Here is a 13429-nt window from a genome sequence, read left to right on the forward strand (position 1 = left end):
CCAGATTTGGAAAATCTGTCCATCCCGAGTCCCGATCCGAAACCCAAGAAATGGATTAAGTAGGGGGGAAAAAGTACTAAAAGATGTTTTTGTCCACCCAATTTTAATGGAGGTTTTGGATCATTATAATTTTATAAAAGGTTGATTCTTTTTTTCAATTTGTGAAGTTCCAAAATAAAATTGCAAACAAATTGTTTAAACAATGTATCTTGCATAAATAAAGTAGTGCGGCGAATAACCCTGGTCACCGGATGCGCTATGTGGAGCTATTTTAGTTGGGATTTATTTCCTATTTTACTGCAAGGTTTGTTCCCATACTGTCAGCATAAATAAAGAAATATTATAAAAAATATGCTGTATAGTTATACATTTTTTGCATTTGACTGATAGATCATTTTGATACTTGTTATTTTAACTCATCCCTATTTATTATTGATTATATTAGATACTATTAGATTATATTACTATACTATACACTTAGATTATATTAGATACACTTAGATTATATTGGATTATATTAGATACTATTGGATTATATTAGATACTATTGGATACTATTGGATTATATTAGACACTATTGGATTATATTAGACACTATTAGATTATATTACTATACTATACACTTAGATTATATTAGATACACTTAGATTATATTGGATTATATTAGATACTATTGGATTATATTAGATACTATTGGATTATATTAGATACTATTGGATTATATTAGATACTATTGGATTATATTACATACTATTGGATTATATTAGATACTATTGGATTATATTAGATACTATTGGATTATATTAGATACTATTGGATTATATTAGATACTATTGGATTATATTAGATACTATTGGATTATATTAGATACTATTGGATTATATTAGACACTATTGGATTATATTAGACACTATTGGATTATATTAGACACTATTGGATTATATTAGACACGATTGGATTATATTAGACACGATTATATTATATTAGATACGATTATATTATATTAGATACGATTAGATTATATTAGATACGATTAGATTACTTCACCCCCTATGGGCCCCCCACCACCTGCTGCTTCTGATGGAAGTCATGTTTCCACATCATGCCAGAGTGGGCCAAAGGACCCACTTTCCTGAATAATATTCATTAAAAAAAAGAAAAGTTCACCAACAAATATATGACCGTTTCCGCTTTCTGACTCGACGCGGTGGAAATACCCTGTCACGGTCACGGTTAAACAATGAATGGTTGGAGGCACGTCTCTACGGTATTTTGTGCCCTGCTTCTTACCACACGGGAAAAACAGACAAAAAAATCATATATTCAGCTCCTTCAAAAGTAACGCTCTAGTTACGATGCAGAAAGAGAGAATGTTTTGGCCCGTTGTCGTGAAAAACGCAGACACACAGGCAGACAGCAGGCTCGGTCCGGAGAGCAGCCTTTAAAGGACCAGTGTTTATCTGTCCACTTGAACCCAATGACTTGTCTGCTAGAAGCATCTAAAATACAGGATTCAGGTCTGGTGCAACCAAATTCTGTTATTCGCTTTTACAAATGCTCAATGTTATTCCCTAAATGAGAGACTTGACTTTTTTTGTGACACGTTATCTTTCCCAAACGTGGAAATGACTAACAATGAAAAGCAGACGGGCAATTTTAGCAAGTCAACTTGACTGCAGTGTTTGAAAAACACCAGTTAAAACAGTGCGTGTTTTAGTGGGATGCCAGCTAATCGCCAATAGTCATACGCAGGGTTTTTGTTTTGTAAGTCATGCTGGCTTCAATTTCCTGTTTTTCTTCTTTTTACAATTTCTCAGCCAGATCCACTATTGTCCAAATTTCAATTTTTTTTTATTTTTTTTTTTAGCTTTTTTGGACTCCACAGCCAAAACAGAAACAAAGTTTAAAAAATTCAAGGCCATAAATGCTGCCTTGATATTCTTCCTTCAAACCTTTTAAAAAGGGCTTTCTACGGCAAAGCTCTAAATGAAGACTTTAAATACGTAGAAAGCTTTCCACATTTCCAAAACTCCTGAAATAAAAACACTTCTAACTGGTTCACATTTTGGCTCCAGCACAACACTGAAACTGTGTAAAAAAAGACTCAAGTGTTAAATGATATTCCTCGGAACGGAATCGTCTGTTCTAGTACTGTTGGATCTCAGAGCTGCATTTGACACGGTTCATAATAACATCGAGTCCTAATCCGCAGACTGGAACAGTGGGCTGGGCTCACGGACGCCGGCCACCGTGCTTCAGTGGTGCAAATCTTATTTACAAGATAGTGATTTATTTATGCCAATTAGAAACCATGAGTCGAAACCAACCAAATTCACATGTGGGGTTCCTCAGGGGTCCATTCTCAGATCACTTTTATTTAGCTCCAATTATAAGCTTTTTCCATCTCAGATTATGGAACACAACATAACAAACATATTTCAGCAACACGCTTATCTATTTATTTATATATTGATTGATTTATTTATTTTTATATTTAGTTACTAATTTATTTTTATATTTAGTTACTAATTTATTTATATATTTATAATGTATTTATTTTATATTTAGTTACTAATTTATTTTTATATTTATTTATTATTTATTTATTTTTATATTTAGTTACTCATTTATTTTATAATTTATTTATTTTTATATTTAGTTACTAATTTATTTTATAATTTATTAATTTTTATATTTAGTTACTTCTTTATTTTTATATGTATTTATATATTTATTTGTTTATTTATAATTTCTATATTTATTTATTAACTTATTTATGTCTAAAATGTCTTTTGCGGTGTCTGTATTCTCACCCTCTTGCTTCTGTGACAATGAAATTTCCTGAATACGGGATGAATAAAGTTATTTAAACTAATCTAATTTAAATAAACATAAAAATAGATGGCACACGTCTATACATTTCGATGTTAAAAAAACGTAAAGGTCAAAGATCGTCTGTCACCTTGGCTCAAGATCATTGACAGCCAGAAATCTTGGTGTAATTATTAACTCCGTCCTGTACTTCAACAGCCTTCTAAGGTCACTACGTCTCCGTATTACAATCTAAAAACACTCGGATTAAAGGGCTTCCGTCCAAACAAAACGTAAAAATGTATCAACGTAATCCTTTTTAGTAGCATGAATTATTGCCAGAGCGTAAATCATGTCCTAACAAAAATCAGATCAGGAAACGATAGCTAATCCAGAATGCCGCTTCTGCAAATACATTTCATTGTGTTAAATATAATCATTGATGAAAAACAGTTCATTTCCGGATCATGTGAAATCATCAAAACCACCACCCCGCTCTGTCACAATTTAGTTTTTAATCGTAATTCTATACCGATTACCCACACAAGGGCCAGCCATTAAGAAAATAGTTTAAATTGTAATGATTATTTCAAAAGAGACTCGAGCCAGGACTAATCCGAAGACTACGTTACATTTAAACGGAAGAAAATAGCAAAAAATAAGACGCGTTTAACGGTAGAATGTGCACATTTCTGTTCGCCTGGGGAAGTATGACTGACACTTAACGCTGTGTTCTTTTCTGGATAATCCTCAAGGGCTGGTATGCGGGGAAAGTCACTCATTTTTCTCCGCATATAAACGCCGAATAGTCTTTACCATTGTCCATTAGGTGTAAAAAAATAAATAATGTATTTATACATATATATAAGCTTATTTACATCAGCAAAAGTCAAAATAAAACCAATGTTGTCATTAGCACGACACAAAATCCCTTCTGTGCAATATCTTAGATTGTGCAATATTTTAGAATTGACCTTGCCAGGATGTGACTTTTTATATTTTTATATTACTCATTTATGTTTTTTTTTACTGGGTAAACGCACCGTGGTTTAGCATCACCAATTTGGTTATACGCAGCTGTGTATGATGACAATAAAGGCTTTTGATTGGATTTGAAACACAAACTAACAAAGTATTTTGCCCCTTAGTGGAAAAAAATAAATAAATAAAGGCAACCTACTGTTATAAGAACCCTAATACCAAGTGTGGCAGCCATTTTAATTCCCTCTTCCATCTGTCATGGTCCAAAAAATACTCTTCCTCCCACCAAAGACTCATCTTGGCCCGCCACTTTTGCTACATGTCAGACTTTCCGAGCCACAAAGGGACAACAGGAGGCCTTTACCCAAAATGTTTGACTTTTCCCGTCCAAACCTGAGCAAATGTTTCGGAACAATTCTCGTCTTTTAGCAACACTCTGCAATTCCAAATAAGGAATCCACTCAATGACCTGAGATATTTTTGTCAGATCTTTTCAACATTGCATTTTGCCTATTTTTCTTTTGCCCACTTTAATCCAAGAATGTCCAGTAATGTGCTAAATCTGCATGAGTTCTGCTGACCGCAGCGACCGTCATCTCTGATTAAATCCAAAATAATAAAGAAAAAAACTCGGTCCTTAATACAGTTGATTCACATGAAAATAATCACGCTTAAGCTGCCTAAGTGAACAAGTTCCAAGTCACTGAGTAATCTTTCAAACAGGAAATTAATCCGTTATTGGCAGCAAACTGCGAGTCTGGCATTATAATTCAAGGCAGCTTCCAAAATAAGCAATGCTCGGCCAACGACTACAAACGTTAACGCTAGGTAAGTGACATTTGCTAAGTAATTGGGATAGTTTTAACCCTTTTGGTCAGAATGGTTTTTAGGAGAGTCAAATCTAGACTAAAATTCATCCCATTAACAAAAAAAAAATTCTTCCGATTTATACACATGATTAAACACGTAATCATGATGGTTCCAGAGTAGTCTGAATGTTTGCTAACTTTCTATTTAATTGACATGATCTCATATATCATGATATCACATCATCATATGACACAAATTAAGAAAAAACTCAATAATCTCCATGATTTAATACTATATTTTCTCATATTGGCCTTATTTGTTGCTAAACTGAATCAAGGTTGTGGCTTATATGCGCACAAATGAGACGATACGGTCTTTTATTGTAAAATAGCGTAAAGATCACCAGATAAAACGGTAAACAAAATTTATTTTGACGTCTATAAAAAAAATTCTTATACGAGAAAAATCGTAAAATTCAACGATTTTAAGGCAATTTTAAGGGTATGGCTTATACGCGGAGGCGGATAATATGCGAGAAAATACGGTACTTAACCTATATGCGAAGAACACTGAGGGGAAACAAATAAGTGTGGGAAAAGTTGAGGCTGTTTTGTTATGCGTCACTACGTGATATCCAATAAATAAATACATTAGCGAAAGATTTTTGGACCGACTTCCAAAAGCCACATGCGTGTGAAGCATCAGGCTCGTGTTGATGTGGGCAACGACGATATCGTGTGCCAGTCGCTACTATCAATAAGGGTGACGGCGGCGGGTGCGTCAGACTTACATAGAAGAGTTGATGGTGGTGTATCCAGAAGGACACTCTGGAATGCAGGCGCCGTTGTGGATGACGTATTCGTGGCAACCAGATTCTCGGCCCTGGTTCAGTCTCTTGGTTTCTTTGCACTGGTTGTGGAGTGCCTGTGACAACATGACATCAGTTTATGGGGGCTTTAGGGGAGGCTATCGGGGTCGAATGCAGGGGTGTCAAACATTCGGTAGGTGGGGTTGTCCTGCCTGACGGGTACTTTGTAGCTCATTCATACTGTACGTAGAAAATTAAATGCTTTCATTTTTTCAACGAGGGCAAAACCAGATCTTTGTGTGATCAAGGGCACTTTGCTCATTTGCTATCCGCAATCGCATTGGTTTATTCGCCCCCTGCCGTCAAAACGGCGCCTTCAATGGCAGCCAATGAATGAATAGGGTACCTTAAAATGCTGGAAATGCCAACAAATCAGCAGAAACCAAAAAACCACCCGGAAAAGTCCCTCAAAATCAGTAGAAAATCCTCCGAGATTGACCTCAATTGATCTAAAAGTACCCGAACCGAAAATGGAAGTGCCCAAAAATCAGCAGAAACCAAAAACAAACAAGAACCACCCCAAAAAGTCACACAAAATCAATAGGAAATCCTCCAAAATTGACCTCAATTTATATAAAAGTACCCGACCGAAAATGGAAGTGCCCCAAAATCAGCAGAAACCAAAAAACGAACAAGAACCACCAAAAAGTCCTACAAAATCTATAGGAAATCCTCCAAAATTGACCTCAATTGATCTAAAAGTACCCGAATCGAAAATGGAAGTGCCCAAAAATCAGCAGAAACCAAAAACAAACAAGAAGCACCCCAAAAAGTCACACAAAATCAATAGGAAATCCTCCAAGATTTACCTTAATTGATATAAAAGTACCCGAACCGAAAATAGAAGTGCCCAAAAATCAGCAGAAACCAACAAACAAACGAGAACCACCCAAAAAGTCCCTCAAAATCTGTAGGAAATCCTCCAAAATTTACCTCAATTGATCTAAAAGTACCCGAAACGAAAAGGGAAGTGCCCAATAAAACGGGAGAAACCAAAAAACGAACAAGAACCACCCCAAAAAGTCCCTCAAAATCAGTAGGAAGTCCTCCAAGATTGACCTCAATTGATCTAAAAGTACCCAAACCGAAAATGGAAGTAAAGTCCAAAGAACTGAAACTGTCTGTAGAGGCTTATGAAATAAACTGAGATTTAGTTGGCCCACGAATCAAACCCAGTTTGACACCCTCGGTTTTAACGTCAGCAACGATAGCAAGAACCCACCTGACAGAAGTAGAAGCTGATGCAACGCCATCCTCTGAAGACGTAGTACCCGGCGGGACACTTTTCCACGCAGGTGTTGCCGTGCTGAAGTTTCCGGCAGGCGACACAGGTGCTGGCATTCCCGGGTTCCGAACAGCCGCCCAAGCACTGGTTGTGGCAGCATTGGCCCTTGGCGTTGCAGGCGTCGTGCTTGCAACGATCCAGGCACACTAAACGGGGACAAAAAATGATTTGGTTAAGATCCAGTGGACGAGAACAACCTTAATTTCTGCGTACATGGCGAACAGGGCGGCTGAAACAATTGTAACAACATTTGCAAAGGTGGACGCTAAGAGATGCTAAATGCTAACATGCTAACAACAATTCCCATTGAGACATGGTGGACGAGAAGAACCTTTACTTCTGTGCACGTGGCGAACAAGGCGGCTGAAAAAAAATGTAACAACATTTGCCAAGGCGGACGCTAAGAGATGCTAACATGCTAACACCAATTCCCATTGAGACCCGGTGGACGAGATGAACCTTCACTTCTGCGCACGTGGCGAACAAGGCGGCTGAAAAAAAATGTAACAACATTTGCCAAGGCGGACGCTAAGCGACGCTAACATGCTAACGCCAATTCCCATTGAGACCCGGTGGACTAGAAGGACCTTCACTCCTGCGCACGTTGCTAACAAAGCGGCTGAAAAAAGTGACAACATTTGCCAAGGCGGATTCTAAGCGACGCTAACATGCTAACACCAATTCCCATTGAGTTGCTGACCGTTCGCATGCGAGGGTGCAATTGAATGACCGCTGATTTGTCCCGGAGACAACTTTCTTCGCCAACGGGCTGAACGTTATTTGTCATTGGCTCGTGTCAAGTTTCATTTGATCTATCGGGAAACGACGTTTGCTCCGAAAGCCGGGGTGTCGGCATGATTGGATTAGCCACCGGGTTCGACCACTGCCCTGTAATGATCTAATAAACGGGAGGTTATTGCCTCATCTGTAGCCCAGTGGAGACTCATTACGTCTCATGCCAGACAATGACCTTTCCACCGAACGGACGTTCGTGCCGACTGGCTACGGACAAAACGCCGATCATAATAAATCAGCTAATGAGAAGCATTTCGCGAGGAAACATTTTCCTCCGCAAACAAAGCACGCAACCAGCAATACTACCGTAATTTCCCCAAAAATCTTGACGGATGCGCAAATATTTTTTCTGGTTTTGTACATGCCAACGGTTGAGTTAATAATTGGTGACATTTCATTGAGTTTCACTTAACAGGAAGCTGGAAATAATATTTACTGGATATTTAGTGGAAGTCATAAAACAGAATGTTTGCTGTTAATCAGTTACGCTGCGTATGATCGCACTTAAATAATAAAGTCAAATAAAAGGGCCTCTAAAGTCCAAGGAGGGCCCGAAGACACTTTTGAGGTTGTAAAATGCTTCGTCAACATCAACATTTAACGTTGATAGCGTGACTTAAATGGGCGATGTTTATAAAATATGAACGGCGGTAAAAGATCAAATGAGAGTTAACATGAAATAAAAATACTATTTTAATGGAAAATTAGTACTGCAGCAGTTGACAGGTTTGATGATTTTTTGTCCATTTAAGTCTAAAAATATTCTAACATATGCTAATTTGTAGACAAATTTAAAGAGACGACAATTCTCGCATTTGTTGGCAGGACAATGCTGAAAGTGAGTCATTTATTTTGGTAGGTTGACTACGTCTTGTTGTTGTACAAAATCCTCTTAAAAAGTTGGACTTCTGTCAAAATTTACCGACATTTTGCAACAAAGGACTTGGATCGGCTCAACTGGGGTTTGTGTGATTTCTCAGAAAAATTCTGCTTGAGTGAAAATGAGGACAGCGGACGACCAAATCAGCCCAAAAAATGAGATTTGTAATTTTTGTCGTACTTTATACTGATCTAAATGGATTACAGTTCGACTAGCAGGACTTTATAACTAGGTGACCATACCTGGCAACCTGGGCCAATTGCACTGCAATTCCCCCTATTAAGCGATAAAAAAATGGACAACACATATTTACTCACATAGGGCACACTTAAAAGTCTAAAAAAAATCTCCAAAATTGACAAGGTGGCCAATCAGTATGCACGAAATTCAAGATTTTGTAGATGTCGCTGTATGACGCTGACAGCTTGACTGTCTGGGTACATTGCTTACTGACGCGCTATATTTATATAGTGACGTCTGCTGACAGTGACCGAGACGAACAAAACCTTAAAAAAAAGTAAACCGATACATCAAAAATATATTATTTTTACCCAATTCCGATCCTCTGAAAATGACGCGATGACAGATACAATAAATTCCGGGTTTTTGATTGGGGACATCCCTATTTATCATTGATTATATTAGATTAGACACACACAAAAAAAACATACTTAAAAAAATATGTAAAAAAAATGTTACACAATTTGACATGAGCAAAAAAACGTATAAAATCCGGGAAAAACGTATAAATTGACAGATATGAACGTGACCCAAAATTGCCCTTAGCAGTGCCCAAAACAGTAAATAAGCTATATATCACAATAGCGGCGCTGCATGTTAGCCTCTGCGGTGTACCTCGGATCCCTCACAACGCCCATCTCTGTGCAAAAGCAATGGAAAGACCCCCGGGGGTGCTGGACTTTAAAGCCGAGATGGCTTTTCCCAGCTCGGAAATCTGTCGCTCGAAAAAAAAAAAACCCGGCACCCTCCCTCCCGTCTACAGCGCACGCTCACGCGGCTTTTTAGCCGATCCCCCTCCCTTGGAGGACTCCGCGCCGGAATTCCGCTGTAGCCCTAGATCCACCCTCGGTCTTAGCCAATGTGTTTGCTGGATGGGGGAGGCAGCTATTCAATGGCCTCTTCCATGTCAGGCAGGAGAGGCGCCCACGGTTAACCCTGGCTTTGCCGTGGCGGTCCTCGGGGGAGGGTCATGCCTTTTGTCGGTCCCGGAATTTATAGTTTTGAACACCTATGACCTCCTAAAAATATGGATTATAGCCCAGCCTTTAAGAAAACATCAACAACGTGCGTCTAAAAAATGAAGTCAACAATAAGCGCCAAGCATGCGGGTTGGCCTCGCTCATTCATTCCCGTCTTCCTCCCCTCTGCCTCACCCGTCCATCCGTCCCTGCACCACTATCTCTCTCTCTATTTGCCTGCCTGCCTTTCTAGGCCAACAGGCTCCTCCCACTTTCATTCATACGCCTTGTTTTGTTTTTCTGCTGCCCGGTGTGGGTCTCCCCCACCCACCGAGAGACGCCGATTGGACGACTGCTTTGGCAACACGGAGGGACGCCGAAGAGAGCATTATCTCTCATTAAGGTGAACACGCACGCGCACACGCGTGTAAAGCTGGCTGTCACGCCGTCCATCATTGGCCCGCCCGCCACTTGGTTCTTCTTCTAAGACTTTTTTAAAACTTTGCAAATCCCCATCAAAAGGTTTGTGGTGTTTACCCTTGATCGGGCTCACGGGAGTTAAGCCGCCTCCCCCCCAGCGCGGTCGGTGGGGAAGGAACATGGGAAAGGCCCCACAGCCAATGGCAGGAAGCCACACACGGCAACACTTCCTGCTCTTAACACATAAAACCGCCCCTTTAATTGGCGGTGTTGTCTGCAGGCAAAATGCTGGGAACAATAACAAACACCTTTTTTGTCCCAGGGACATTTACTCTGGAAAATACAAGCGCACACGACCATCCCTCGACACAAAAACACACACACGCGCGCGCACAGACAAAGCCGTCGGATTCACGTTTACTATATTTGGCCACAGTGGGAGTCCTAAGCTTGGAAAGCTTTACTATAAATGCCTTGAGAGATCTGATAGAAGACATTTTGCCTGCAGTGTGGATGTAAACAAAAGAGACGTAACCAAAAAACGTCCGTCCAAAACAGTGCAGACGCCCTCAGAGTGTGCATAAATTATGCTGGCTACTTATCAATGTTGATTACTAGTTATCTGTTACGTTGACTACTAATTTATTGATTGATTTTTTAGTTATTATAGTGGGCCACTTATTTATTGATTATTTATTTTTTATTATTATTTCTTGCGTATTTATCTGTTTGTGTGTTTGTTTGTTGTAGTTATTTGTGCACTTCCCTACTTATTTATGTTGTGGACTACTTATAGTGGACCACTTATTTATTTAACACTTATTTATTGATGATTCATTTTTTATTATTATTTATTGAATATTGATCTATCCATGTGTTTGTTTGTTTTTATTTGTGAACTTCCCAACTTATTTATGTTGCTGACTAATTATAGTTGACCACTCATTTATTTATTGATTATTTATTTTTTATTAGTATTTATTGAATGTGTTCGTGTTTGTTTTATGTTGCTGACTACTTATTATAGTTGACCACTTATTTATTTTTATTATTATTTATTAAATATCTGTTCATGTGTTTGTTTGATGTTGCAATTTGTGCACTCCACTACAAATTTATGTTGTTGACGACTTATTATAGTTGACCACTTATTTATTGATTTATTTTTATTATTATTTATTAAATATCTGTTAGTGTGTTTGTTTGATGTTGTAATTTGTGCACTCCACTACAAATTTATGTTGTTGACGACTTATTATAGTTGGCCACTTATTTATGTATTATTTATTTATTGGTTATTTATTTTTAATTATTATTTATTGAATATTCATCTGTTTGTGTTTGTTTCTTGTTATTTGATCACTTCCCTACAAATTTATTTTGTTGACGACTTATTATAGTTGACCACTTATTTATGTATTATTTATTGGTTATTTATTTGTAATGATTATTTATTGAATATTCATCTGTTTGTGTGTTGTTTCTTGTTATTTGTGCACTTACCCACTTATTTATGTTGTTGACGACTTATTATAGTTGACCACTTAATTATTTAACACTTACTTATTGATGATTTATTTTAATTATTATTTATTAATTATTTATTTGTCTGTTTGTTTGTTGTTGTTATTTGTGCACCTCGTGGTCCAGCTTTAAATCTCTATATACTTGTATAATGACAACAAAAGCATTACACTCAATTCAAAATAAAGCCATTCCGACGTTATCTTCGATGTTCCACGAGATGTTTACTATTAAAAAATAAATAAAAAGTGCTTCCGCCCACTCCCTACTTACTGTCTTACATTCAACTCCCAAACACGCGTGAGTCAGATGTTGTCTTATTTGTCAGCAAGTTTCATCACTATCAGCGTCTCTCATCTAGCGTATTGCGCTCAGACCAAAACAAGCGCACGTTCTTTCTCTTCGTCAAGAGCCTGCATTGAAAGGGAAGAAGGAAGCGCGCTACTTTCATTCTCTGCTTTAGAAGCCACTCCCTCTGGGTTATTGACACGCAGATAAAGAGCGGCTATTATGCTACTGACTTTCAAAACAAGGCATCCTGAGAGCTTCAAGTACGCCATGTGTCAAAAGGTCCAATCTGTTGGAGGCGTAAAACGTTTGAAAACGCAGGTTTTGCATTGGGAACCAAATTGAGGTTTGAGGATCTCCTTTGCACACATTTAAGAGGCCTTTCTTTTTGTTTTGTTGGAATGACATACCTGTCAACCTCTGCCGATAACTGCCCTTATAAATGATTATGATTCCCCTTACAACCCCCCAAAAAACCTTACAAACACCGCACGACGGTGTTTGTAAGGTTTTTGGGGGGTTTGTAAGGGGAATCATAATCATTTATAAGGGCAGTTATCGGCAGAGGTTGACAGGTATGCTAAAGTTGATGTTATGCTACGTAGTGTTAGCCTCTACCGTATGGTAGAAGTAAGATAAGAACTCCGTACAATACAGAGGTTGACAGGTATGGAATGAGGAGGTGGATTAGGTATTGATGCCGATAGGTGGCTAGGAAGCTAACATGTTTTCGGTATCACAACAATATCAAGTTAGCTAGGCGACATGATCAAGCTAAAACTATTACGTGCACTTCCAGGTCAGGATAAACTAATATAACATTAATCATCAGTGAAGCCAATCAAAAATAATTCAATTTTTTAAGTGAACGCTGAACCAAGAAGGCAACAATTGTCAGCCCCCCCAAAAAATACCAAATCGAGGCTCTATATTCAAAAGGCATTCCAAATGAAATTCAACTAAAATCTGCCTGAAAACAAAATAAATCATTCAAGTTGAAAAAGTTACCACACAAGAACACTAATTATTTGTGCTCTCTATTTTTTTTAAATCAGGGTAATACAGAACAGTGATGTCAGTGAACGTCAATGGAAATCCTTACATTACACAAGCTCCCATTTGCATTTAACTTTGAAAATGCCATTATATTAATAACTACCTGACATCCATCCATCCATCATCGTAATTCTCCAGAACAGAAAAAATGTTTACATTAGAAATACCATGCACGACTCTTTGACTCATTTAGAAATGTCCTTTTTTTTTTCAACATTTGGCACACAAACCCATGCGCATATCTTCATTCATGCCTCAACCTGCCAAATTGTTACCACTCACAAAGAGTAACAACTATACTCATTTCCCCACAACTTCAAAGCAGCTTCCTCACGAAAATCAAAATTGAATCCAACTTTTTCCCCATGCACACCAGCAACTTTTGGCCATTCCAAGTACTACATACCCTGACCCTAACCCAGGGGTAGGCAACCTATGGCTCGGGAGCCATATGTGGCTCTTTCCATAGGTGCATATGGCTCTCCACTAACCTGTGAGGTAAAATATGGAAA

General features: G+C 38.1%; 1 protein-coding gene across 2 annotated transcripts in view; it reads right to left on the bottom strand.

The window, feature by feature from the left end:
• insrb (insulin receptor b) overlaps positions 1-13429 on the bottom strand; it is a 76895-nt gene that overhangs the window by 23525 nt on the left and 39941 nt on the right. For both annotated transcript variants that reach the window (XR_013301525.1, XM_077608219.1), the window contains exons 4-5: positions 6693-6901; positions 5393-5526 (exon numbers count right to left, since the gene is read on the bottom strand). Coding sequence is in view for 1 of the 2 variants with exons in the window: in XM_077608219.1 (XP_077464345.1) it covers positions 5393-5526; positions 6693-6901 (343 nt within the window). In the remaining variant the exon portion in view is untranslated. The remainder of the gene's footprint in view (positions 1-5392; positions 5527-6692; positions 6902-13429) is intronic.

Source organism: Stigmatopora argus, chromosome 8 (assembly GCF_051989625.1).
Source record: "Stigmatopora argus isolate UIUO_Sarg chromosome 8, RoL_Sarg_1.0, whole genome shotgun sequence".
Classification (NCBI taxonomy): Eukaryota; Metazoa; Chordata; class Actinopteri; order Syngnathiformes; family Syngnathidae; genus Stigmatopora; species Stigmatopora argus.